Raw genomic sequence first — 25011 nt, forward strand, 5'->3', positions numbered from 1 at the left:
ACAACCAGTGGACAGTGCTGTTGTTTATTTTAAAAATGAGAGAGAATGAATTGGAATGATCAAATGAGTAGACTGATGTCTTTCCTTTCAGATTGTATTATAAATGCTTGGACATAATAGCTCTTGCGTTAGCTTTTATTGTTTTCTTCATTACATCAGGCACAGTGCTTTGTATATTGTGAGTGCTAATGATTAGATATTGGCTGATGAAGCGATTGGGAAATTGTCTAGCCTTCCAGTATGTTTCATTGTAGTAAACTTTTGATTTCTTAAAAAGAGATCATTTTTAAAATTCTTTGGAAATATTAAGAAATGTGGAGAAGAAAACTAGCCTAGTTTTAAAATTTTTATTCTATGCCTTTTCAAATCCTCTCACTTGGATCTTCACAGAATTGTAACTTGTTTTCAAATTGGTTGCTAAGAGGGAGTCATTTTCATTAATGAGGATAAATATTAAGTGTCCTTCATTTGGAAGTTTGTCATTAATATTCAAAGACAAAGCATTTTAGTGTTTTGATGGTTTACTTTTACATTGATATTTTACATTTGATATTTTCTTTACATTGATAGCCCAATCACTATGAATGCTATATATTGTCAAGCTTTTCATTGTTGCACACACACAAAAAAGTTGCTCTGTGTTGGAAAATTAATCCCAGGGGAAACAAGAATTTGTTTAAACAGAAAGGGATTGCTGCTGGCACCTACTGTCACTTCATGGGACTAAATTAGAAATCAATACAAGGAGACTTAGAAAGCACTGTACTTTTTTATGTTGGGTTTTACCTCAGATTTTTAGTTCTGGTAATGAGTAGCAGCTTAGCTCAACAAATGACCACATGACTACTTTGAACCTATTCCACCAAGGGAGAATCCCAGAGGAGGCAATTCTTACCTTGGAAGTGTGAATAGTGAAGAGCGGAGGGAAATGAACAATTAGCCTCTTTCACATTTCACTTGTTAGTACACTGATGGTGATGACTTCTCAATGGTGGCCTTTGTGAGGAATGTTCAGACTACAGATGTTGAGCAGAACAACTAGCCTTTGGCTAAACATCTGGAGTTTTCCATAAACTCATACATGCAAACTAATACATTCCACCAAACCAAGCAGCTTTTGTTTATTTGGAGGTTCTCACTGTCTACATGAAAATCAATAAGGAAACTATGTTGTAGAATAAGAGCAATTCTTCATTGAAAATAGAACCCAGCAGTATGGTAAGAGTCAAAGGTCTCCATTTCTTTTTTTCCCTTGGCACCTACACTGGTTTGCCAGGGGAAAGAAAATTATTCCATTTGCTATACAGAAAGGTATAGCAGACTGGTCCCTGATAAGCTAGGACAGAAAGCTTTGGTATTCACCTAGTCTTAAGATCAAGTTCCTCTTACAGCTCTTGGCTGTCTGCAACTGTTTTATATACCTAGGGATTACAGAGAGCTCTTTATAAACTTCATAAGTGACTATATTTTAATATTGTTTAAAATTTCTCATGACCTCCTATTTGCCTGCAGAATGTAATTCAAATTCTAGGGACCAGTTTCCCCTGTGTTTCATATTTAAACTTTTTAAAGTCTTTGCCAGCTGTCGACCAAACTCTCCTTCTTGAAACTATCTCCCTGCTCCCATTGTTAGCTGACATTACCTCATATTTTCTTGCTTTTCCTCCTACTTCTCCACTCACTCCTTCCTAGTCTTCTTTCCAGATTTATCTTCCTCTACAAATGTTACATTGTTGGTTATCTCCAGGTCTCCAAAACTTTCAGTCTTTTTGATCACAGTATTTCTAACAATATCCATGGCTTCAAATATACTTCAAATGTTAATTCCAAAATGTATTTCTTTACAACAGATATGTCTACTAAGATTGATCTCTAACTATCTTATGAGCCATCTCTACCTTGGTGCCACACAGGTTCCCCAAACTCATCATATACAATATTATAATAATTATATTCCCCCAAAATCTGTTACTCCCATAGTCCTTTTTCAGTATGAGGTGCCACCATGATCCAACAACTCCAACCTCATACATGGATGTTGTCCTAGACTCCTCACTCACCTACCACACACAACTGCCAAATCCTATAGATCCCGTGTCCCTGATGGTTTTTAGATCTAGTTGTTTGTTGTTGTTGTTATTGTTTAGATCCATTGGTTAGTTCAAGTTCTAGTCACTAGTGTTAGACACCTGTGACCAAATCATACTGCCTCTCTAGAAACTAATTTCCATTTACTATTCCCCATGCTTCATGCTTACAAAATTTCTTTCACATATATTGCCCTTTTTCCCCCCAGAGCCATCTATGAGAAGGTGCTATTATCTGCATTATACTAATGACAGGAACATATCTAGGAGTGGTTTTTAAGATGGTCAAGAACCTAACTAAGAAAAGGATAAGAAATCCTTAATCCAAGGCCATCAATTCCCAAGATCATGTTCCTTTCCCCATAACAGTTCTTCTCTCCATCTATACCCCATAAAGTAGATGGGGAGAGCAGGAACAATGGTTTCCTGTTCAAACTGAAGAATAAAAAACCATAACAAGTCAATTGGGATGACTTATCTAAGACCTTTGAGCTCTCATTAGGAGCACAGTGGGAAAACCTACATTTATGACTTCTAGACTTCTTTTTTCCATAAAATTCTGCTTCCCAGATATTGTCAAAGAATAAAAAGAATGTGTTATCCTGAAAGATATGTTTCTGTTGTGAAATAAAGGGACACCCAGGGCCATATCCATTAAATGACTAAAATCACAACTGATATACAAAAATCTTCCCATTCCAAGTTTTTTAATTGTTGGTGCATTCTGCAGTACTTGTCTATATTTTATGTAAAATTCCAAATTGAAATCTGTTTTCCTTTTTTGAAAGGAAATTTGTTTTCCTTTTTGCTGTGTTGGTGGAGCTAGCTAAGACTTGATTTATGCTCTACTATATTCATTTTTTTTTTACTTTCCTTGTGAAGAATAGTCTATGTGGGAAGGAGCTTTTTGATACATGTTCATACATGACCTCCTGGGATGCAGCTTGCATGCTACCGAAGCCAAGGAGAATGATGTGTAGTCTGCCATCCAAAAATAAAATGAATAAACACAGGAATATGCCTGCTGTATTAAAATACTACATTTTTCTCCTGATGTTTCAGGCTTTGAGACCATTCATATATCAGTTCAGTCCTGAGGGGAAAATACTGGGATCAGCATTTGAAGTATACTCTCAGAGTTTTACATGACTTAACAGTGATGACCAGGATTTTTAGACTGGCCAGTGTTTGGGCCAGTCATTTTTATCATTAAATATCTGTCACAGAGAAGAATTTGATGAAGCCACAGTGGAATAGGACAGAGAAAACCATGGGCTTGGAGTTGGATCTGTGTTCTGATCTCCCCTTAACCACATCCTGGTCATACAGTATAACCTCTCTAGGTCTCCCCTATAAGCAGACTGTGAAGTCTCCCATAATATTCTTTAAGGACAAGAAGAAAACTGGAGTGCATGGGTGGCTCAGTCAGTTGGGTGTCTGACTTTGGCTCAGGTCATGATCTCAAGGTTCATGAGTTCAAGCCCCTGATCAGGTTCTCTGCTGTCAGCATAGAGCCTGTTTCAGATCCTCTGCCCCCCTCTCTTTGCCCCTCCCCGCTCACACTCACTTTCTTTTTCAAAAATAAACATTAAAAAACTAATAGGTGTACACTGAAAGGTATTTTCAAGAAACAACAATTTTTAAAAGAAGATAAGGAGAAAACTGAAATCTGGGTGATAATCCTGCTAAGCATTCATAAGATGGAACTTCTTAGTACCCACACAACAACACCAGTTTTTAATCTGTTGGTCAAAAGATTGGACACAGCAGTCACCATTTGGAATGATAACGAAAAGATACGTGCATGCCTTAATTACTTCACCTTAAATTTTAAAAACATAACTGTATGGCAGCACAAAAAAATTAGTGGTGTGGTGATATTTAAAAGAAGAAATGGGACTTCTAATAAACCTCATCCATTTTTTTTGAGTCACCATGTTATTACTGACTTGATTGAAGCTGTTCAACATAAAGTAAAAACACATTTGTAGCATCTTTAACTATGGCATGAGAAACCTGGGCCCTGAATTTGATCTAATTTTTTTCTCATTTTTAGATCCATCTGTTTGTCCCAGAATGCATGCTTTCTTTATTGTCCCTAATTTCAGTTTTCAAGAGATCATCTTCATTAGTCCAGTGTCGCACACTTTCTATCAATCATCACAACTTTAAATTTGTCTGATATCGCTTAACAAATTGTGTTCTTCATTATTTTTTATATGTGAAGTTTAAGATTTTCTCTAGTATCGTCAACCTCTGGCCACAGTTTTTATGTTATTTTCCAGAATCTGAATTGTCTGGTAATTGCTTTAAAATGTTTGGTACACCAAATTGATTAGGAAAGCCAAAAATCTAGGGCCCGTTTTTTATGAAGTTCTACTTCATTTTTCTTGCATAAAGTTTACCCTTAATTCATTATCCATGCCTTTCAATTTAGATTTATTTAAAAAATTTTTTTTTATTTATTGTCAAATTAACTAACATACAGTGTATACAGTGTAGTCTTGGCTTCAGAAGTAAATTCCTGTGATTCATCACTTACATATAACACTCAGTGCTCATCCCAACAAGTGCCCTCCTCAATGCCCATCACCCATTTTCCCCAACTCCCTGCCCCCATCAACCCTCAGTTCTCTGTATTTCTTTAAATTAGAATGAAAATCAAATGAAAACTAAATGAAATAACTTTATAATTATTTTCTGACTTTTACAGTTGTCACCTAACTTGGCAGCAATGGTTTGAGCTACATATTATTAAATCTTTCTAGATCAGTAAACTTCCTTTTTTTCAGGTAATTTGGCCTTTTAATTTTTTAAAATTTGTTTATTGAAATATAGTTATCATACATCATTGTATCAGTTTCAGATGTACAGTATAATGATTCAACAATTTTATACATTTTTTAGTGCTCATCAACATAAACGTACTCTTAATCCCCTTTATCTATTTCACCTACCCCCTCACCCACCTCCCCTCTGGCATTCACCAGTTTATTCTCTGTATTTAAGAATCTTCTTTTACCTCTCTTTTAATTTTTTTATTCATTTGTTTTATTTCTTAAATCCTATCTATGAGTGAAATCATATGATATTTGTCTTTCTCTGACTAATTTATTTCACTTAGCATTATACCCTTTAGGTCCATCTATGTTGTTGCAAATGACAATATCTCAATTTTTTAATGGCTGAGTAATATTCCAGTGTGTGTGTGTGTGTGTGTGTGTGTGTGTGTGTGCATGTGTGTGTGTACACACTCCACATTTATCCATTCATCTATCAATGGATGCTTGGGTTGTTTCCATATATTGGCTATTGCAAATAATGCTGCAATAAAATAGGAGTAAATATACCTTTTAAGTGTTTTCACTTTTTTTAGGTAAATACCCAGCAGTGGAATTACTGGACCAAATGGTATTTTGATTTTTAATTCTCTAAGAACCTTCATACTGTTTTCTACCATTTTAAATTCCTACCAACAGTGCATGAGGGTTCCTTTTTCCCATATTCTCATGCCAACACTTGTTCTATCTTGTGTTTTTGATTTTAGCCACTCTGACAGGTGTACAATGATACCTCATCATGGTTTTGATTCCTTTTCCCTGATTATTAGTGATGTTGAGCATCTTTTCATGTATCTGTTGGCCATCTGTATGTCTCCTTGGAAAAACATCTATTCAGGTCCTCTGACCATTTTTAATTATATTATTTGTTTTTTGTGTGTTGAGTTGTATAAGTTTTCTATATATTTTGAATATTAACCCCGTATTAGATATATCATTTGCAAATATTTTTCTCCCATTTGCTAGGTTGCCTTCATTGCTTTGTTTTCTTTGCTGTGCAAAAGCTTTGATGTTTTGAACTACATGTGATTAAGTCTTTCTAGATCAGTAAACTTATGATTGATAGAAACAATTCTTTTCATTTGCTCATATTTCATTTTTGTAATATTTAAATAAATTACATATACGTAAATATATAAAATGTATATACATACATACATATATAAAATGAGTACAATAAAAATAAACAGATTTGAGAATAATTACAACTGATTCTTGGTAAATGTACAAGTCACATGGAAAGACTGAGAATATATGGGACATGAACATCCCACTTGCTGTGGACACTGGTCAGCTGGTCACTGAGGGGATGGAGAGGATTGGTTAATCTATAAAAAGATGTTGATTAAGAGAGCTCAGTAGTAAAACTTGTGCTAACTGTTAAACTGGAAGAGGATCTGTGATGATCTGCTATAGTGCATGGTCCTTTTCTCTTATTGTAATTAAAATTTTGCATGAAAATGTGAAAGGTATCTTATATTTGAAAATGATACAAACTAGATGAAAAAGTGAAGTTCTATAATGGGTAGCATATCAATATATATTTATTGACTTAAATTGATGATCTAATGTTAGCCTAACTATGAAACTAGATCAAAATCAATACCAATAAATTTGATAATAGTGGTTATTAATTAACTATATTGAGTTTCCAAAAACCCAATTTACAATTATGTGATAGAATTGATTTTGAATCATTTGATGTCAAAAATACATGAGAAGTTAGCTCGACCCTGAACTTAACAATACAATTAAGCAAACTTTAAAATTCTGTGTTATCTTGGGCTCTTCTGGCAGGAGTATGGAATGCAGATGGAGGACAGTCATCATCTCATGGCATTCAACCCTGGTCTGAACACATCTGGAACTCTGAATTCATTTCTAGGTTCTAAAATATAAGTAAAAATCAGAAGAAATATGGGGTGCCTGGCTGGCTCAGTCAGTGGAGTGTGTGACTCTTAATCTCAGGGTTGTGGATTCAAACCCCACTTTGGGTGTAGAGATTACTTAAAAATAAAATTTAAAAAAAAGAAAAAATGTAAGAGTATAGACAGAAAGATAGCTAGGAGTCTTGAAATTATCTCATAAAGAACCAGAAGTGTTAAGAATGTTTATTAGAAAGAGTAAAACATGCAAGAATATCTGTCATTTGGTGCCCACTCTGGACATAACGGGTGTTACACCCAGAGAAGGAAGAAATTTTCAATAGGTAGAGCTGTTACACTGCAGATTATATTTCCCAATGATGTAACAGGTACATTAAGCTACGCGTGTACAAAACCAAACTCAATTATATTTTCCTACCCAAACATGCACTTTTTGGTTCTGTTAACAGTGCCATCATCCTCTTAGTCAGTAACAGATCCCTTAGTACATTCTTCCTCACTACCACTTCACCCTTGTGACACCGAAGTCTGTTTACTTTTTAAGCCTTGTTTGGAAGTTCTAGAAGAAAGAACAGCTATTGTTGTACCCTGGGAAGAGCAAGCCCCTTCTATCTAGGGGATTTGACTTTAAAAGAAATACCCCCTCCCCCAGATCACTAGATCAGTTCTGGAGATCAAATTGCCCTCACTATAATTTCCTTTTATTTGTCCTGGATATTTTATCTCCAGATATCTTAAACGTATCTTCCTTTAAAATTCCTTCTGCCATTGCCCAAGTTTAGACATTTATTAATTTTATCTCTCATGACTATTTCCCATTGGTCTCCCTGACTGTAGATTCCCACCTCTTCCTTCCACCATTCAGAGTATTTTTAGGTTTACTCTTCTGAATCACAGATATTATCATATTGATCCCCAACTTTAAAGAGCTCACCACTGCCATCAAGATAAAGTCCAGACCTCTTGGCATGGTCTTCATTGCCCCTCTTGACCCACCCCAAGTCGTTACTCGTCTCTGGCTATTCTTCTCTGGCCAAGCCAAACCACTCAAGGTTTCCAGAGCACAACACATACTCTCGGCCTTCCATGATTTTGATCATGCTCTTCTAGTTTCTCAGAAAATCTTCTTTCCCTTCTACACCATTTAAAATATGTATATATCCTTCCCAATCCACCCTAGATGGTTTTCCTATCAAATATACCTAGAGATTTTTTGAAAAATGTTATCTATAGCAAAGGGCCCAAATGGTTATTTGATTTTACCATCTCCTTTATTATCAGGTATTTATTGAGTGCTATACTATTAAGGAATCAAAGAGGGATCTAAAGCACTTCCCAGTTAACATTTGTTAGATGTTACCAGAAGATATAAATAATTATATAAGTGTCAATCAAGCAACAGGGGAGATATCCAGCTTCATGGGGGAAGGTAATGGTGTTTTGGTTATGTTGCATTTGAGGTACTGATTGAATACTCAAGAAGACATACTCTTCTTTTTAAGAATAGTGGCAACTTAATGCATGTATATGAAGAAAGGGAAAGTAGAAATATAAAAGAAAATAAATATTAAGAGAGATGAGATAAATGATAGATACAGGCATTCAAGAGATTGGTGAAGAGTTAAATATGACAAGGAAAGATGACAGTTCTTCAAAAATATGAGTGAAGAATGGAGCAGACTATTGAAAACACATCAGGAAGTATTTTAGTTGGATGGGACTTTACAAGCAAGGCACATTAAATAAGTTTACTGTTACCAGTTTGTTAATAGAAGACCCAACAGCCTTTTTGTGTTCTCCATAAAATGACATAGTTTTAATGATACAACATTTTTGAAAGACTGGTTATCCTGTCCATTCCTGCTTTAGAGTTGGAGAAAATTAAAAAGCCATTAATCACTGCCATCTAGGCCCTCTGTGTTGTGTGTGTAATAAAACAGTTTCAATTCAGATGCTCAGAAAAATTTAAAGTTAATGCAGCAACAAGAATGAATCTTTCAGCATCATTTCGATGTCATTTTCTTAAGCGACAGCCAAAGTCTTTTACTTGGAAAATCAGAGAGTTCCTGGAAAAGAGATTCTACTGTTCTCTGGCTGTTTTATTCAAATGACAGCATAATTTTTAGAAGGGCAATAAGACTGTTATCTCTCTCTAAATCCTAAAAAGTCTTGGTAATATTTACCTCCACAGTTGACTGACTTGTCATGTCAACCAAGCTACTACGTACCAAGGGATGCCATATGTTTCCTGCCACATGACAGGACTTCTTCCCCAGCATGGGTGCTGACATGCTGCTGAACCTTCCTCATTCTCATCCTACTCAGCCACTATCACTCAAATGCTCACAAATGTCCGGGGCTCACTAATAAGGTGGTGTGGATAGGACAGAGAAGACCCTGTATTAAATTATCTTCAAACGCCACTGACATGCATGTTGGACATTTATAGAGAAAATATTGGATGTTATTTTATGCAAACAAAACTGTCAGTGATCTTCAGTGAACTTCAGCATTTCTTGACAAAATATGTTGGATCCTCTGTCTAAACTATCCACAGAGCTTTGCTTTCATCTTTCTGTAAGGCAACATGATTTTTCTTAAAGAGCAAGCACTTTAGAGCCAGCAAACATGGGTTCTACTCTTGCTACCTACTAGCTGTGAGACCTTGGTCTTTAACTTCCTTCAAAAATTAGCATAATGGCTAGTCTCAATGTTGTTATAAAGTTTGAAAGAGGGAATGGGGTCTTACAGATAGACGGAACCCAACCCATGGTTTTCATCATTTGAAAAGGCATTTATGAAGCACATTCTGTGAGTCAGCCCTGAGATGAGAATGTACAAATGGATAATTCCCACTCCTTGCTCTGAAAACATACATGACTTAGCAGAAAGAAAAAAAAAAAAAGACATGAAAATAAATGGTGGTGATTCTCAGTCCTGGGGGCTATTTTGGCTGTGTGGTAAAAATGGGATGGTGCATAGAGCAGTGTGTCAACTGTGTTGGGGAGGTGAGGGAGGCATATCGTAGAAAGCTTTTCTGAATAGATGTTTCAAAGTATCTAGAAAAATGATAGGAAAATGGTGGCCATAAGACAAAGACATTCTGAACACTTAGCTCTCCAGTGTTAAAAAGCTTTAAATTTTAGCTGTTCTTTCCTGCTGTGATTCTTCCTATGTCAGTTCTCTGTCTGGAATTCCATCTGGCTGGCCACTGCCTGAGGCGCTGAAAGGGCTAGGCAGTGCTCACTGGGAATTTGTTAGTCATGGTAAAATTAGCCACACACTGTCTTTGTAGTCAACAGTATGAAATGCACAGAACCTGCTTGGTCCCAAGGGGAAGATATTTGGGGGCGGGGGAGTAAAAATATCAGTTGGGCCGCCTGGGTGGCTCAGTGGGTTAAGCATCTTACTCTTGATTTTGGCTCCGATCATGATCTCACAGTTTGTGGGAGTGAGCCCTATGTCAGGCTCTGCACTGACAATGTGGAACCTGCTTGGCATTCTCTCCTTCTCCTCTCACTCTCTCTCTTTCTCTCTCTCTCTCTCTCTCTGCCTTCCCCTCCCCCACTCATGTGCACACTCTTTCTCTCTCTCTCAAAATAAACATTTTTTTAATAAAAATACCAGTTATTATCACTATCATGTAGCTCCTAATATGCTTTGTAAGTATTCCCCATTCAAGTCCTGCTTACATATTTCCATCAGGGAATAACAAAAATTCCCTTGTGTCTGTAGGTCTTGACTAACAGATAATTCACTGTATTTGTCTTAGTAAAGTAAAAGGATAATTACATGTTGTAAAAGGCTCTGTTCGAAATTCACAGACTGAGAAACTGGCTGACTTTGCATGTGTAATGTAAAAGGAGTCAAATTCTGTGAGTACTTCAAGGTGTCTTCTACATGTAATTTAAGTGTCACTAAAACTTTAAAAGAGACATTACTGGAATAATTTAAAGGAGAATAATAAAGTAATTAGTTTAAAGTAGTGATAAGTAAAGTGAGATTACTGAATATTTCTTTGTTTTAATTATATGGGCTAGGCTAATGGTGAGGAAGCTATCAAGAATTCTAGTTACTCATTAATCTTGGTTAGCAAGCATCATTGATCTTTACCCAAGGATGACTGTTGGCACTTCCTAAACCAGCGGAATATATACAGTAAAGGAAGGGATTAAACAGTTTAAACAAAGAAATACCATTAGCAATTAAGCATATAGAAAAAATGGTCATTTTCACTAATGAACACAGAAGTACTCATAAATCTGAAGTATCATTTTATACTTAACAGTTTTTTTAATTATAATATCAGTGCCTCTAAGATTGTGGTGAAAGTGATGTTTATATATTTTATATTTTTTTATTTGAAAATATATTAAATATAATAGGTAGAGAAGAGGTAATAAAATGGTACAAAACTTTTGAAAAGTAATTAATAACATAAATCAAGAACCTAGTAAATGTTGGGATGCCTGGGTGGCTCAGTCAGTTAAGCATCGGACTCTTAATTTCGGCTCAGGTCATGATCTCACAGTTTTGGGAGTTCGAGCCCCACATCTGGCTCTGTGCTCACAGCACAGAAACTCTCTCTCTGCCCCTCCCTCACTCACATTATCTCTGTCTCTCTCAAAATGACTAAATAAACTTTAACAACACCAACAAAAAGAACCTAGTAAATGTTTGCATTTGGGGAATATAGTCAAAGGAAATTGTCAAATAAGAAAAAGTAATTGGTATCAATATGTTCCTGCAGCATTGTTAATGACATTAAAACAGTAGAAAAAACCCAAATACCTAACCATAAAAGGATAGTTAAATAATTATTATATATAATTATATAATTATAAATTATTATATAATATGCATTCTATTATAATAGTAAATTATTATTATATGTTGAGAGGAAGTAACATTATATAACACCAAAATAATAATTATGGAATCCCTATAAAAATGCTTAAATTATAATGTGAGGAACAAATGCAGGATGTAATCTTATATATGGTCCATGTATATATAAAATTACATCAAGCACATGTGGACATATAGAAAGTCAATAGCATAGTGTGGAAAGTACACACACTTGGCAACAAGACGGGCTTTAGTTTGAATTCTGGCTGTTGATTTCTGATAAGTCATTAAAGTTGTGTGTGTCTTTTTTAATATATAAAATGTGGATACTCATACATACCTATAGGACAGCTGCAGTATTTAAATTAGATAATTCTGTAGCATCTGATACAAGGTAATGGAATTATATGTGAGTTTTTAAAGCTTTTCCTTATTTTGATTTTCATTAATTTTATAGTATTTTTACAATAGAAAATGTATTTTAATTTGATATTTGTCACCAAACTTATATTCACAAATATACACTTTGGAGTAGTGACTAGATAGCTAAAAGAAGTGATCTAAGTAATTCTTATTAGTACTAAATATGTTAAAGTAGACACACTGCTAAATCATATTAGTTAATCTATTTAACAAACACTTATGTAGTTTTACCATGTAACAGACACTGTTCTAAATATTGTATTCCCTGAATCCTTGTAACAATCCCAGGAGGAAAGTACTATTACTATCCCAGTCTCACAGGTAAGAAACTGATACCCAGATACCGGTAGATAATGAGCAAGGTCACATTGGTCCATGTGGTGGAGCTGGGATTTGAACTCAGGAAGTCTGGCTACATGGTCCAGCTCCTGAATGCTCTGCTGCTTTTCAGCTGGTCAATCAAAACATGTTCAGTGAACATATATAGTGCTTGACACTGTGAAGGATGCCAGCAAACTTAGGACACAATCCTTAACTTAAAAAAACCTTCTCTAGCTTTTAGCTACTGTCCCAAATTTTGCTCCCTCAACCTCACATAACTGTCATCCATGTCACAACTAAAAACTATTCACAGAGAGATACTGCTTCTCATCCTTAATCACCGAAGTTCTGGATGAAAATCTGTAGGCTACAGCTTGGCTCTCTGACAATGTTGGTGTTTTCAGAAGTATATGCTGAGAAATGGTGGGGCTGTCTATGTAAAGGTGTCTAACTGTTCTACAAACAGTGGACTCAGGTTCTCTTTATTCATATATTTGTGTATATACACCTTCATACCCTATACGTATATGTAACTAACATTACAACTAAGATATTAAGTCAATACTGCAAACTAACATTACACACTGAAACACATTTTATAATACATTTTAACACATAGGAAATCCACAAAGCATTGCTTCTTGCTGTTGTCATTGTGCATATCTTAGATGAACCTCTCTCTAATCGAAGAGTATTCTGAGATTGCAAAGCACATTCTTACACACTTGAAAAATTGTCACTAATTGGGAGATGAGACAACATGATAGTTAAGAATAATGGCTTTAGGGACGCCTGGGTGGCTCAGTCGGTTAAGCATCCGACTTCGGCTCAGGTCATGATCTCGCGGTCCATGAGTTCAAGCCCCACATCAGGCTCTGGGCTGACAGCTCAGAGCCTGGAGCCTGTTTCAGATTCTGTGTCTCCCTCTCTCTCTGACCCTCCCCCGTTCATGCTGTCTCTCCCTGTCTCAAAAATAAATAAGCGTTAAAAAAAATTTTTAAAAAAAGGATAATGGCTTTAAAATCAGTGTAGATGCCATCTCAAGCACAGGTATTTACCACATGACTTGGACAAGTTTCTAAACCTCTCTTTAGCTTAGTTTCTTCATCTGTTAATGGAGACAGTGAATACCTCATAGGATTGAGAGAAGTAAAAGATATAAACATACAAACTTAGAAACATCACTCAGGCAATATAAGTGCCTAATGAAGAATAAACATTATAATTCTTACTGCAACTGCTTATCCATAAGATAGGTCTTATTACCACGTGACCAAAACAAGATATGGAATTACATTAAATTCTAAGGTTGGTATGCAACCATAAGTATCATTTTTCAAGTTTTTGTGTTCATCCAGCAGCTGAATTGTTATTAATTTTACAGGTGTTACAAGTGTGAACTAAAATGAAAACTTATACTAATTAAATACTTCTGATGTTCAAATTTACTGTTTTAAACTTTGTTATAAAAAATGTTCTGCATTAAAAAAGTAAGACCCTACATTTGATGAAGTTTATATTTCTATGCTCTTTGTTGTCTCATTCCAAAGGGAAAAAAATTACCTCTTCCAAATATTTTGTTTCCATTAATGTCTGTCATTTGAAGTTTACTTCAAATGAATAATACATATTGAAATCAAGTTTTAAATATTAACCCCTTATCTGGTAGAGTTCTAAATTTTGTGGATGAGTCTACTTATCACCAAAGAATAGCCATTCAATCTCTACTGTATTTCTTTCAAGATGGGCCCTTTACTTGACAATGAGACTGATGAGAATGTGCAAAGACATTTTAAATAAATGATCTGTGTTTGTTTTTCTTTCTTTGTTGCAGTCATTCTCAGCACAGCACGGCAACCCGCCAGCCTTCGGTAACTCTCCAACGGGCCATCTCCCTGGAAGGGTAAGATAATAATATGGAGCCTTCTCTTAAACTAAACCGTGCAGCCTCATCACTTGAGCATAAAGAAATTTTCTTTATTTCTTCCTTTCTTTCTTCCTTCTTTCCTTCCTCCTTCCCTACCTACGTTCCTTCTTTCCTTAGCAAATATTTATAAAACTTATGTTATATGCCAAGTACTGTGCTAGGTACTATGTTTAACAAGACACATAAGATCTCTTCTTTCCCTTCAGAACTCTTATTGTCTGGTGGGAGGGGCAGAAATACAGACACAAATTTGTATCCTGTGTAACCATCACAAAGAGAGGGACATATAAGAGATTAAGGGAGGATCCAGGTTGGACACATGGATGAAAATGGGCATCAAAGGAGGGAGAAGCAGTTCAGGATGGTTTCAGAGATTACATAACTCTCAAGCTGAGAACTGAAGCATCTGTGGATATTTGCCTGACAGACACTGGAAGTAAGGGTACTCTGAGCAGAAGAAAGGGCATGTGCAAAAACATGAATACATGAGCAAGCATGAGGTGTCATGAGGCCATTAAGTGATCGAGTGATGCAGCCTGTGGTGTGTGAGACAGTGGAGCAGGAGATAAGAATGGAGATGTTGGCTGGGCAGGCTTACCTGTTTAGTGTTTAGTATTTCTGAATTCTCCAATCAGATAAAAGCTAGAGAGGATGGAGGGAAGGGGCTAATATTTCCCTCTACTTGCTTGATAATTACAACAGGTTTAATTGAGAACATTTAATTGGTTAACTTATAAAAATTAAATCATTTTACTTTTCCAATCTCTGTTACCAAATTTGCTTCAAACCTATTTCTCATTGACAGGTAGGCTTCCTTAATGACATTTCAATTCAAACCTTTCTGTTTTAAAAGTTTGTTTTGTTCAGACCTCTGTCCCTCCTTCTAACTTAATTAGGGCTTGAGTTCCACCAGAATGTGGAGTTGACAGAGGTGTTGTCTTCTTCTCACATCACCCTCTAGATTGTCATTTCTCTTAGATTTCTCCTCTGGTAGTATTGGGGCAAAAAAGGAAACTGGAAATGGAATTTCCTTATCATTCCACTGTGGCCCGTCCCTTTTTCTTGGTTATCTCTGGTGATGTAGCCTGGATGGGTGGATAACCAACCATGCACAGATGCTGGGAGACTCCCACATCTCCCCCAGCCACGTGGTCCCTTGGATGACTCAACTGTCTCTTCCACAGAACTCCTAGCAATGGCACACTGTGACTTACCATGCATGCACCACTGCCTGAGCCCTAGCAGTCCCTCCCATTCTTCCCAGAGTGCCCCTTTCTCATCTGTCCTCAGCAGCTTCAAACATGAGGCTTGCAGGCATGAGTGGCAGGCATCTTTCCTCCTCCTCAGGTTGAGCTTACCAGGGACAGTCCTTGCCTCTTCTCTCCCTGGCTGACCTTTTTGTCTTCACTGCCCAGGGTTCTTTTCCAACCTGGGTAGCAACAGGGCAATGCAGCAAATTCCATGGGTAAGTGGATATCCACCTAGGAAAGAGATGTTGGTCTTTACTTCCTGGAAGAGTATAAATACTATAAATACTTTTCAGAGTGCCCTTTCTTGGCCTCAGCTAAGGATGTCCCTAAACCCATAGGAAGGTGAGCAAAAGGAATGTGGCCTCTCCATAGACACTGTACTCCCTGAAAAGGACATCTCCTTCCCCTGGTAGCCTGCCTTTTCTGTTTGTGATGGTAAAGAATGTCAAAGCACTTTTGTTCCTGTAGTAAACAAACAAACAGAGAGATGGGGTGGTTGCTAAATATGAATTTAGTTTTGGAGAATTTAAGTAACTTCTCAACAGGGCAGTGTCTTAAACTGTAACATTTGTTCTAGTTCACGAAAAAAAAACAAAAAAACAAAAAAACAAAGGCAAAGTACTCAATCAATGCTTCGCCGCATTTGGTTCTGTAGTAATATTGAAGGTGGTCTAGATTCTGGATCATAGCCAGAATCACTGAGTTTAAATCTGGGCTCAGGAACTTATGAGCTGGGTGATAGCAAATGGCTTGTTTTTTTGTTTTTTGTTTTTTTGTTTGTCTGTTTGTTTGTTTGATTTTATATGTTCAATTTCCTCATGTATAAAATGTATTTCCTTACAGAGTTTTTCTCAATAATTAAAATTATATTTATTGTTTTTTATAATATTACTGGAATTATATGTGTATTTGCTATAGTATAGTATAATGTTCATTGCTATTGTTATTGTTATTCATAACATATACTTAATTTATCAGGCAGGAGAGTTTCACATTTATATTAAATAAAGATTCATTAAAACAGTCAGGGACTGGTGTCATCGCTACTTTAGAGAGACTTATTCCTATATACACAGGTAATGCTCATTTGTGGAAGCAATCCAAATCATTGAGTTTGCTTCATTGTTGAGTTAATATTTATATACATAAGTATTTTAATTGCCAGATTATACTTAAATGCTTGTTAAACACATTAAAGAATAGTGTAAGCCCTTTCTACATATTGGCTTATCCTCAGCTCCAAAAGACAGAACATAGGACCTGCATAACAAATGCTCTTACATTTCTGGTATATATATCTGAGAAAGTTTAGGACAGAGAGACTACATAAACACATGAGAGGAAATAGTCTCCCCCAGCCTGTGAACAGTCTCCAGTTGGACTTGAGAATGTTCATCAGTCAGCACTTGTGACTGAACTCTCCATACCACCCCCATCGATTTCCCCTTTCTGGAAAGAGCCATAGTTTAGAAAAACTATTCCACAAAATTTGCTGATCACCTTCTCCGAAGGACTGTGATCAGTTTTGAATTCTGCATGTTAAATCAGACATGGAGAGCTAGCATGGAAAGTACATCCAGAGTTAACAAAGGGATGGGACAGCATTTTATCAAGGAAACATTGACAGGATCAAGATTCTATGATTGGAAGAAGGGAGCTTATCATTAATGAGATTACATTCAAAATGTGCAACTTGTTGGGAATAAAAATAGTACATATTCATGGATAGTCCTTTAAGGGAAGAGAAAAGAAACTATTTATCAAGTGCTTATTAGGTACCTGGTATGTTCTCATTCTCTCTCTCTCTCTCCTCATCCATTCATCTATCTTCTCTAATTTTATTTCCAAAATAGTCTTATGAAATAGGCATCCTTTTTTGTAAATCTTGATTCTCAGGAGGTTAAGTACTTTTCCCAAGGACACCTACATAGAAAGTAGCAGTTTGGATTTGAAATCAAATTGGAGTCTGCTGTACAACAGTGCAGCATGAAAAGTCTTTATTGAGGCGGAGAGCTCTGGTCACACCATTCATAAAGCACTTTCAGGATAAGTGAGACATAGTGAAGAACTTCCTAGGACTTTCATTTAAAAAATGATAAAGAACTAGAACTGACTCTAAATCTGGAAACCATTAAACAGAGCTAATAACCCACCATTTGGGGTAGATCTGGAAGCCCATGTACATGCTACATGGCAGAGATGTTATTTGTGGTACAGGTGAGAGTGGGGAGCTGAGCTTCCCACTGGTCTCAACTTCACCTTCCTTGTTCCTTATGAAGACCTCCCTTGGCAGGGTGCAATATGGCTGTCATGCCACATGTTGGTCATTAACACAGAGAGGATTCCCTCCAGCTGTTCTAAATAATGACATTTTCTTCTAAAGCTATTTCCAAATCTTTTCTTTCTTCTTACTCACAAAAGCTTATTAGCAGTTTGCCAATAAATATTGTTTTAGCCTTTTGCACTGTTTTCCACTTGAGTGAAATTACCTCTGTGATAACCACAACCACTAATGCTAATTCTCTGCTAATATGAGACCAAAGATGTGAAGACCTTACCCTGATGTCATAAATGCAAGAGTGAGTCCTTTTATAAAAAACACAACTTATAATCTCAGCTATACTCCATTGTTTTAGCTGGTATAAAGCATTTTTCTTCATATCTAGTGAATCATGCAGTATGAAAAATACTGTTTTCCCTGCAATCATGGAAGGAAATAGAGTCTGGAATCAAAAAATTAGTTTAGAATCCTGCCCTCTTTGCCATCTGTTGTTGTCATTCTCAAAACAGGACCCTTCCCCTGTCTAAGCATGAGTTTTCTCCACAACCAAGAGGAGAATAGCACAGGACTCACCAACTTTCTACAAAAGTAGCAGGTACATATTAGACCCTCAATAAGTACTAGTTGAATATATACTTATTCCAAGTGTTCTGAAAAAACAAAACTTTTATTTTTAAACCCACGATTAGCTTGAAGACCCACGTTGAACACCTGCTATTAAATATATATGTATGTATATGTATATACTGTATATGTGTGTATGTATATGTATATATATGTATTTATATAAAGCATTTCTGGATATAAAATATTTGAGGTAGAAATAATTTTGTGCTGCAGAAATATTTAGAAGGGGATACCTCAGTAATTCTCCACAAAGCCCAGAACACTAAAATTCATGCTCTAAGTGCCCAGCTGGCCAACAAATAGAGAGATAATGTGACATACAATCATTGTCACTGAGCCCATAGTGGGAAAGTAATTTTTCACTTTGCATAGGCCAATGGGTCTTTAACAGGATTCTCATTAAGGTGTTATACTGCTGAGTGCAGGCAATCAACTGAAATTGGAAATTTCCTTGCTTCAAAATTCTCTTTCCTAATGCTTTTGTGAAAAGCAACTACTTAGGATATTTTTTAAATGAATGTACTTTAAAAGTCCATATGTTTATATATTTTTCACCTAAGTTGCTATTTACTTGACATAAAATAATTGGAGATATTTCAGATTTCCACTTAATTTGATCCATGAAGACAACAAAACTGTCTAATTGAGCCTCTACCTAGAGTTACTGCTGTTTTTTAAATCGATATCTGAATCATCTTTAACTATGCCAGACATGAGGAGGCAGAATAACATCCCCATTAACAGTGTGAGCTCCTTGCTTCAGGTTCAAGTTGACAGATACAGCCCACACCTGAATCTCTTCTTCCTCCTGAGACCCCATTAAAAGGACACTTAAAAGAATAAAGAAGAGACAATCCCATAATGGTAAAGGAAGTGGGAGAGGCATCAGAGGCCAAAAGATTCCCTCACACTTCTGGATGACAGCAGATGGTGGGGTATAGATGGATGAAATGGAGCAAAGCAGCCCAGACTTAGATCACCCAGGGAGGCAGGGCCATTGTGTTCTATGTAAATGCCATCTTCTAAAGTTGTTTCCAGGGATGCCACCCACAAAAAGGCCCACCACAGTGAAGCAGCATTGGATGCCTACAGCTCAGGAGGCGGCAGAACTGCCTAGCAAGCCCAGGAAATTCAGAGACTTCAGAACAGTGACAACAGATGGGCTGAGAGCAGAGTCTGAGAATAGGACTGAGGATACCCCTACTCAGCACACACACTCCTGATACAGAACAGCTACAAGGCAGTGACTTACCACCTGTCAGAAAATGAAGGCTCTTCTCTAAAGAAATAGAATTTCTTCTGAGGAACCTAGCTAAGCTAGTTTGCATGTAACCACACAGCAGAGCCCTTCATAGTATGCCAATTACAGGGACAGCTTTCAGGTTTGCTTGCCTAACCTGAAGTCTTTCAGTGGAAAAGACTTGCCCTTATCTGCAGCAGCCCATACAGCCTTTCTACTACTTCATTCTTAAATATGAACAGCCGGCCATGAGTTACTGAACAGTTTAACAAAACCCATAAAATGACAAAAAAAAACCAACAACAATAAAATACACATACATAGAGAAAAACTATCCTCAAAGAAACATGTCATTCTGGTAACAAAATAGAATTTAAAGAAATACTCTCCTTATAAGCATATTGTTAACAATATGGAGGTAACCACTGGAATTAAAAGTGAAATGGTTACAAGTGATTACCTCTGGGAAAACACGTAGGATTCTCAGGAAAGGGGACACAAGTTAAATTTTGAGGAACGTATTTGGAACAAGAGAACTCATCCACCAGAGAACATACACTTTGTTTTATCTTACTTTAGATCATTCCAGCAACATCATAGAGGTAGTTTTCCACTAACTGGCATTTTCACCTCAATGAAATAGCTGCTCTGTGAGGTGTTGCCCACCCTTTACAAGTAGCACTCAACAAGAAACCAGATGACCCTCTTCATGAATATTATAGAAGGAATTGTTTACAGAGTGGATGGTTTGCCTAATAGACCCTCACTAAAAATCTCTCCAAATAGAGAGGTCTGTGAGTATCCAAAGGATAACCAAGAAGCAGTCTTGTCTGTATACAAATACATCTAGGAGAAAAACCATCCTCTCAGGTTAACTGGTTGGTGTTAATAGCATCATCATTCTTTCTTAGAGGGACTGGCTGGTCTGGATAAGAACAGCCATGAACCTATGCTTGACACAAGAGACCCCCTCGCCACACTCTAAGACCACTCTGGATTCTTGAGACCATGGCATCTTGGCACCACTGCAGCCAGAGAGCCTCTGGCATTCCCATGTTGGGTCTGAACAGGTGTGCTTCCAAGGAACACTCTGGGAACACAAGCTTGGCTGGAATCATTGGTTCTCTTGTCCTGTACCCATTTCCTTTTGCCTTTATGGGAGCTTTTTTGCAGCTAACATGCTTCAGATTTTTCAGGATGATGCTGACTTAAAATAGTCTTGGTCTAAGTGCCCCGATATGTGGTTCCAAAACACATGGTCACTGTAGAAAGTGTAAGCATCATTGACCTGAGAACCGGGAGATCTGGGTTCTAGGTTCAGTTCTGCCACATCTTACTATGTGATTTTGAGAAGATCTTAGATACTTTCCAACTCTAACATTATAGAGTTTAGTGATTTTTGAAGATAGAAAAGTTTGGCTTCTGAATTTGTAAGAATATTTCCAAACATGAGGCCTAAAGGACCACTGGGCTTTAGATAGCTGGCCCTCAGGGGCAGTGGCTTGAGTCATCTCTGCCTACACACACTCACATATCCAGCCATCCTTCAGGATTCATAATCAATATGAATGGTCAATTTCTTCCTTACACAGAAGTCTGTCCAAAACATTTCCGTGCCCTGATCCTCAAAAGCAATACTAGGCAGTGTTTCCCAGAGTAACTGAGAGGAGCCTGGTATGCTGAGAAGTACACTGAACTACTTTCAGACTTGAAGGAGAAGCTTTATTCAGGTTATTAGTTGCTGGGATCCCTGGTCAAAAATATAAACCTTTGTTAACCACAGAAATGTAAGTGACCTCACCAAAACAGGGGGCCAAGTTGGGTTAAGTGGAGAGAATTTTTGTGTATGTTTAGAATTCATTGAGAGAGCGTTATAGTTCTTGCCCTCTTCTTTATTTTGTTCTCCTGATAGCTGAAGAGTTTACTTAGAGAGAATATAGGAAAATTAAAAATACAGCAACTAGGGGCACCTGGGTGGCTCAGTCGGTTAAATGTATGACTCTTGGTTTCGGCTCAGATCCTGATCTCATGGTTTTGTGAGTTTGAGGCCCATGTTGGGCTCCGTGCTGGCAGTGAGGGGCCTGCTTGGGATTCTCCTTCTCTCTTTCTCTGTCCCGTCCCGACTTGTGCTGTCTCTGTCTCAAAATAAACAAATAAACTTAAAAAAAATTTTTTTTTAATATAGCAACTAGGTGATATTTAGAAATGCTTGGAAGAAATCAAAATTGCTCCTGACTCCTCCAAAAATATTTTTGCTTGTGATTTATAGTGCAGTAAAGACAGACTAGCCTCTTGGGTCAGAGTGCCAGCCTCACTTTTGTTGCTAGGTCACCTGCTGGGGGATCCTAGCTGTGGGGAAGAAAGAAGGGAGTTTACAGACCCCTCCTTTTATCTCGAGAGGGAAAAGGGACCTTCAGAGCTTAAACCTCAGAGGACCCATTAGAAATCAATCAGAACAGTGGGTAATTCCAGAGTGTATGTTTCCTGTAGTTCACACCATATGTTTGCTTTTCATTTCTCCTCATGTCCCTGTAGTTTCCTCCTCTGCTCCCAGTGGAGCTGTCAGCTGATTCTCCTTAGCCCCATTTCTACTAGCCTACTGCTCCTTTTTTCCATTTCCTTACTTGATAAGACATTCCTTTCCCAGGCCTTGTAATCTTTCTTCCTTACACGTGTAGAACTGAAAGTATAAAAGGTGTCCTCACAACAAACTCTAAGGATTGCCAAAAATTTATCAGTGTTGACAAAATGCTGAGGCTGCAGAGAACTAGGGCATGTATGTGGGCTGCCAATTCATGGGATGCTAACTCTCTCCCAGGGCCTGGGTTTCTGATGCCATCTGCTGTTGAAATAAAAACTGTGGGAAAAAATAAAAACAGAAAAATGCCCACTTCCCTGGATATGACAGATAAAATTTCTCAAATTTGGAATGTCAAGTAAAATATCAACATAGATTTTGGGAGGTGACCTTGAGGATCTAGATTTATATATTTTTTCAGCTAAAGACTTATTAGCATTACTATTCCATCAGAGAAAGTCTCCCTTAAAGCAATGAAATAAGAAAGACATAAAGAGTATACAGCACTCCAACACAAATGCAGGCCATTTGGAGACACAGACTGCAGAGCCCAAAGAGGATATCTTCTGTATTCAAATGCTAAATATAAACATTAAATATTACCTATTTAATAGTAGGTGATATGTTTTAGGAGCCTTATGTGGATCTCATCTAGTTCTGATAACAGTTATTGTTTATGGGCACATTATCCCACTTTATGGTTGGACACAATGAGGCTTTGAGGAGTTAAGGGTGCTGCCCAAGGTCACAGAGCTAGTAGGTGGCAGAACTGAGATTTAAACCCACATTTTAAAATCACCACCTTTCCCTGCCCTCTCAGAATTATAGGTGTTTTATTATTACAAATTGGCCAATTTGGAGGCCTAAGTAAGTTGTTGAAATACAGTGTGGAATTCAATATGATACCTGGGGTTTGGGAGGTTTTTGTCATGATAGGCATTGTCAAAAATCCAGTTTTCATATAAGAACATAAACAAAAATAGCACAAGCACCTAATGGTGACTTCACTTATCTTGAAATGTGCTGAATTGGAAGTGGAGGAATGATATTTCTATACTCTTGGCATCTGTTTTACCCAGCAGGACTAGGAAGAAAGCCGGGGTGACAGGTCAGGAGTCTGGTTATCAAGGGCTGCTGGGCTATCCTCTGTGGTGGCCTTGCACATGGAAGATATTCATAGCCAAGCAGCTGGAATTTATTTTAGAGGGACGCCACAGAATCCACTAGGGAATTTGGTTTGGGTGTCTGTTTTTTAGTAAATCTTCTTTTCTGTGCATAGTTCAATGTCAATGTGATTATTTATCCTGCATGTTTTCCTTGGAAACCTTTTTAGTTTTTAATAAAGTGTTTTAATAAAGGGCTCAAAGTAAGTGATGAATAAACTTCCTCCTTATTATTGTATAATTAAACATACTCAAAAAACAGTGTGCTACAGAATATTCAACTAGAAAATTTCCCCTCTTCATCAATACTCCTAATTATTAATGCTATGGGGCACCTGGGTGGCTCAGTCAGTAAGTGTCCGACTTCAGCTCCAGTCATGATCTCACAGTTTGTGAGTTCGAGCCCCGCGTCAGGCTCTGTGCTGACAGCTCAGAGCCTGGAGCCTGCTTTGGATTCTGTGTCTCCCTCTCTCTGCTCCTCTCCCACTCACACTCTGTCTCTCTCTCTCAAAAATAAATAAATAAATAAATAAATAAATAAATAAATAATGCTAATAATAATATGATCATCCATGATGTTGGTTGAGATGGCATTGAAGAGCTAGTTAACATACTGAATGACAGGGTATCTGGGTGCCTCAGTCAGTTAAACATGGTTTGTGGGTTCAAGCCCCACTCCAGGCTCTTGCCAACAGCATGGAGCCTGCTTTGGATCCTCCCTCTACCTCTCTCTCTCTGCCCCTCCCCTGTACTCTTTCTCTCTCTCTCTCTCTCTTTCTCTCTGTCTCTGTTTCTTCTCTCAAAAATAAACATTTAACATAATGAACCAAGGAGGAATTTTTTAAAAAGCACCCAGTCATAGGTTTGTCAACCTATTAAAAATGAATGTAGGAAACCTATTCTATGACAGGATTTAGCTGCCCAAACTGGCAGAAAGACTTAGCAGTCACAAATCTCCCAGCTGTAATCCTAGCACCAACTTATTATCATACTAATATCCCTCTGTTTTTTTTTTTTTTAACGTTTATTTATTTTTGAGACAGAGAGAGACAGAGCATGAACAGGGGAGGGGCAGAGAGAGAGGGAGACACAGAACTGGAAGCATGCTCCAGGCTCTGAGCCATCAGCCCAGAGCCCTACACGGGGCTCGAACTCACAGACCGCGAGATCGTGACCTGCACTGAAGTTGGCCGCTTAACCAACTGAGCCACCCAGGCGCCCCCTAATATCCCTCTTTGAATGCTGCCCTTTTTCTTCTATCTCTCTAGTATTAAGGCTACTCTTACCAAGTTGCATGAGTTTGTGCCCAATCAATAAAATTAATTGGGAATATGATGATGAGCCCTGCAGACACTACCTCTGCCCCCTGTCTGGCAGGGAGAAGCAGCTATTAATCAAATAATCACACAAACGAATGTAAATCTGTGACTACGCCAAGTACTGTGAAAAACTGGCCTATGATGCCCTGAGTGCCTGTAATAGGGGATCTGTAATAGGGTACCAGGAGGTCAGGGACGTCATAGAAGGCTCTCACCTTAAC

At 37.4% G+C, this 25011-nt stretch overlaps 1 protein-coding gene across 2 annotated transcripts in view; it reads left to right on the forward strand.

Annotated features, from left to right (window-relative positions):
* LOC102972156 (disks large homolog 2) overlaps window positions 1–25011 on the forward strand; it is a 768935-nt gene that overhangs the window by 372030 nt on the left and 371894 nt on the right. For both annotated transcript variants that reach the window (XM_007078972.3, XM_042959513.1), the window contains one exon: window positions 14240–14308. In XM_007078972.3, coding sequence (XP_007079034.1) covers window positions 14240–14308 — 69 coding nt within the window. The remainder of the gene's footprint in view (window positions 1–14239; window positions 14309–25011) is intronic.

This window comes from Panthera tigris, chromosome D1 (genome assembly GCF_018350195.1).
Source record: "Panthera tigris isolate Pti1 chromosome D1, P.tigris_Pti1_mat1.1, whole genome shotgun sequence".
NCBI classification, from domain to species: Eukaryota; Metazoa; Chordata; class Mammalia; order Carnivora; family Felidae; genus Panthera; species Panthera tigris.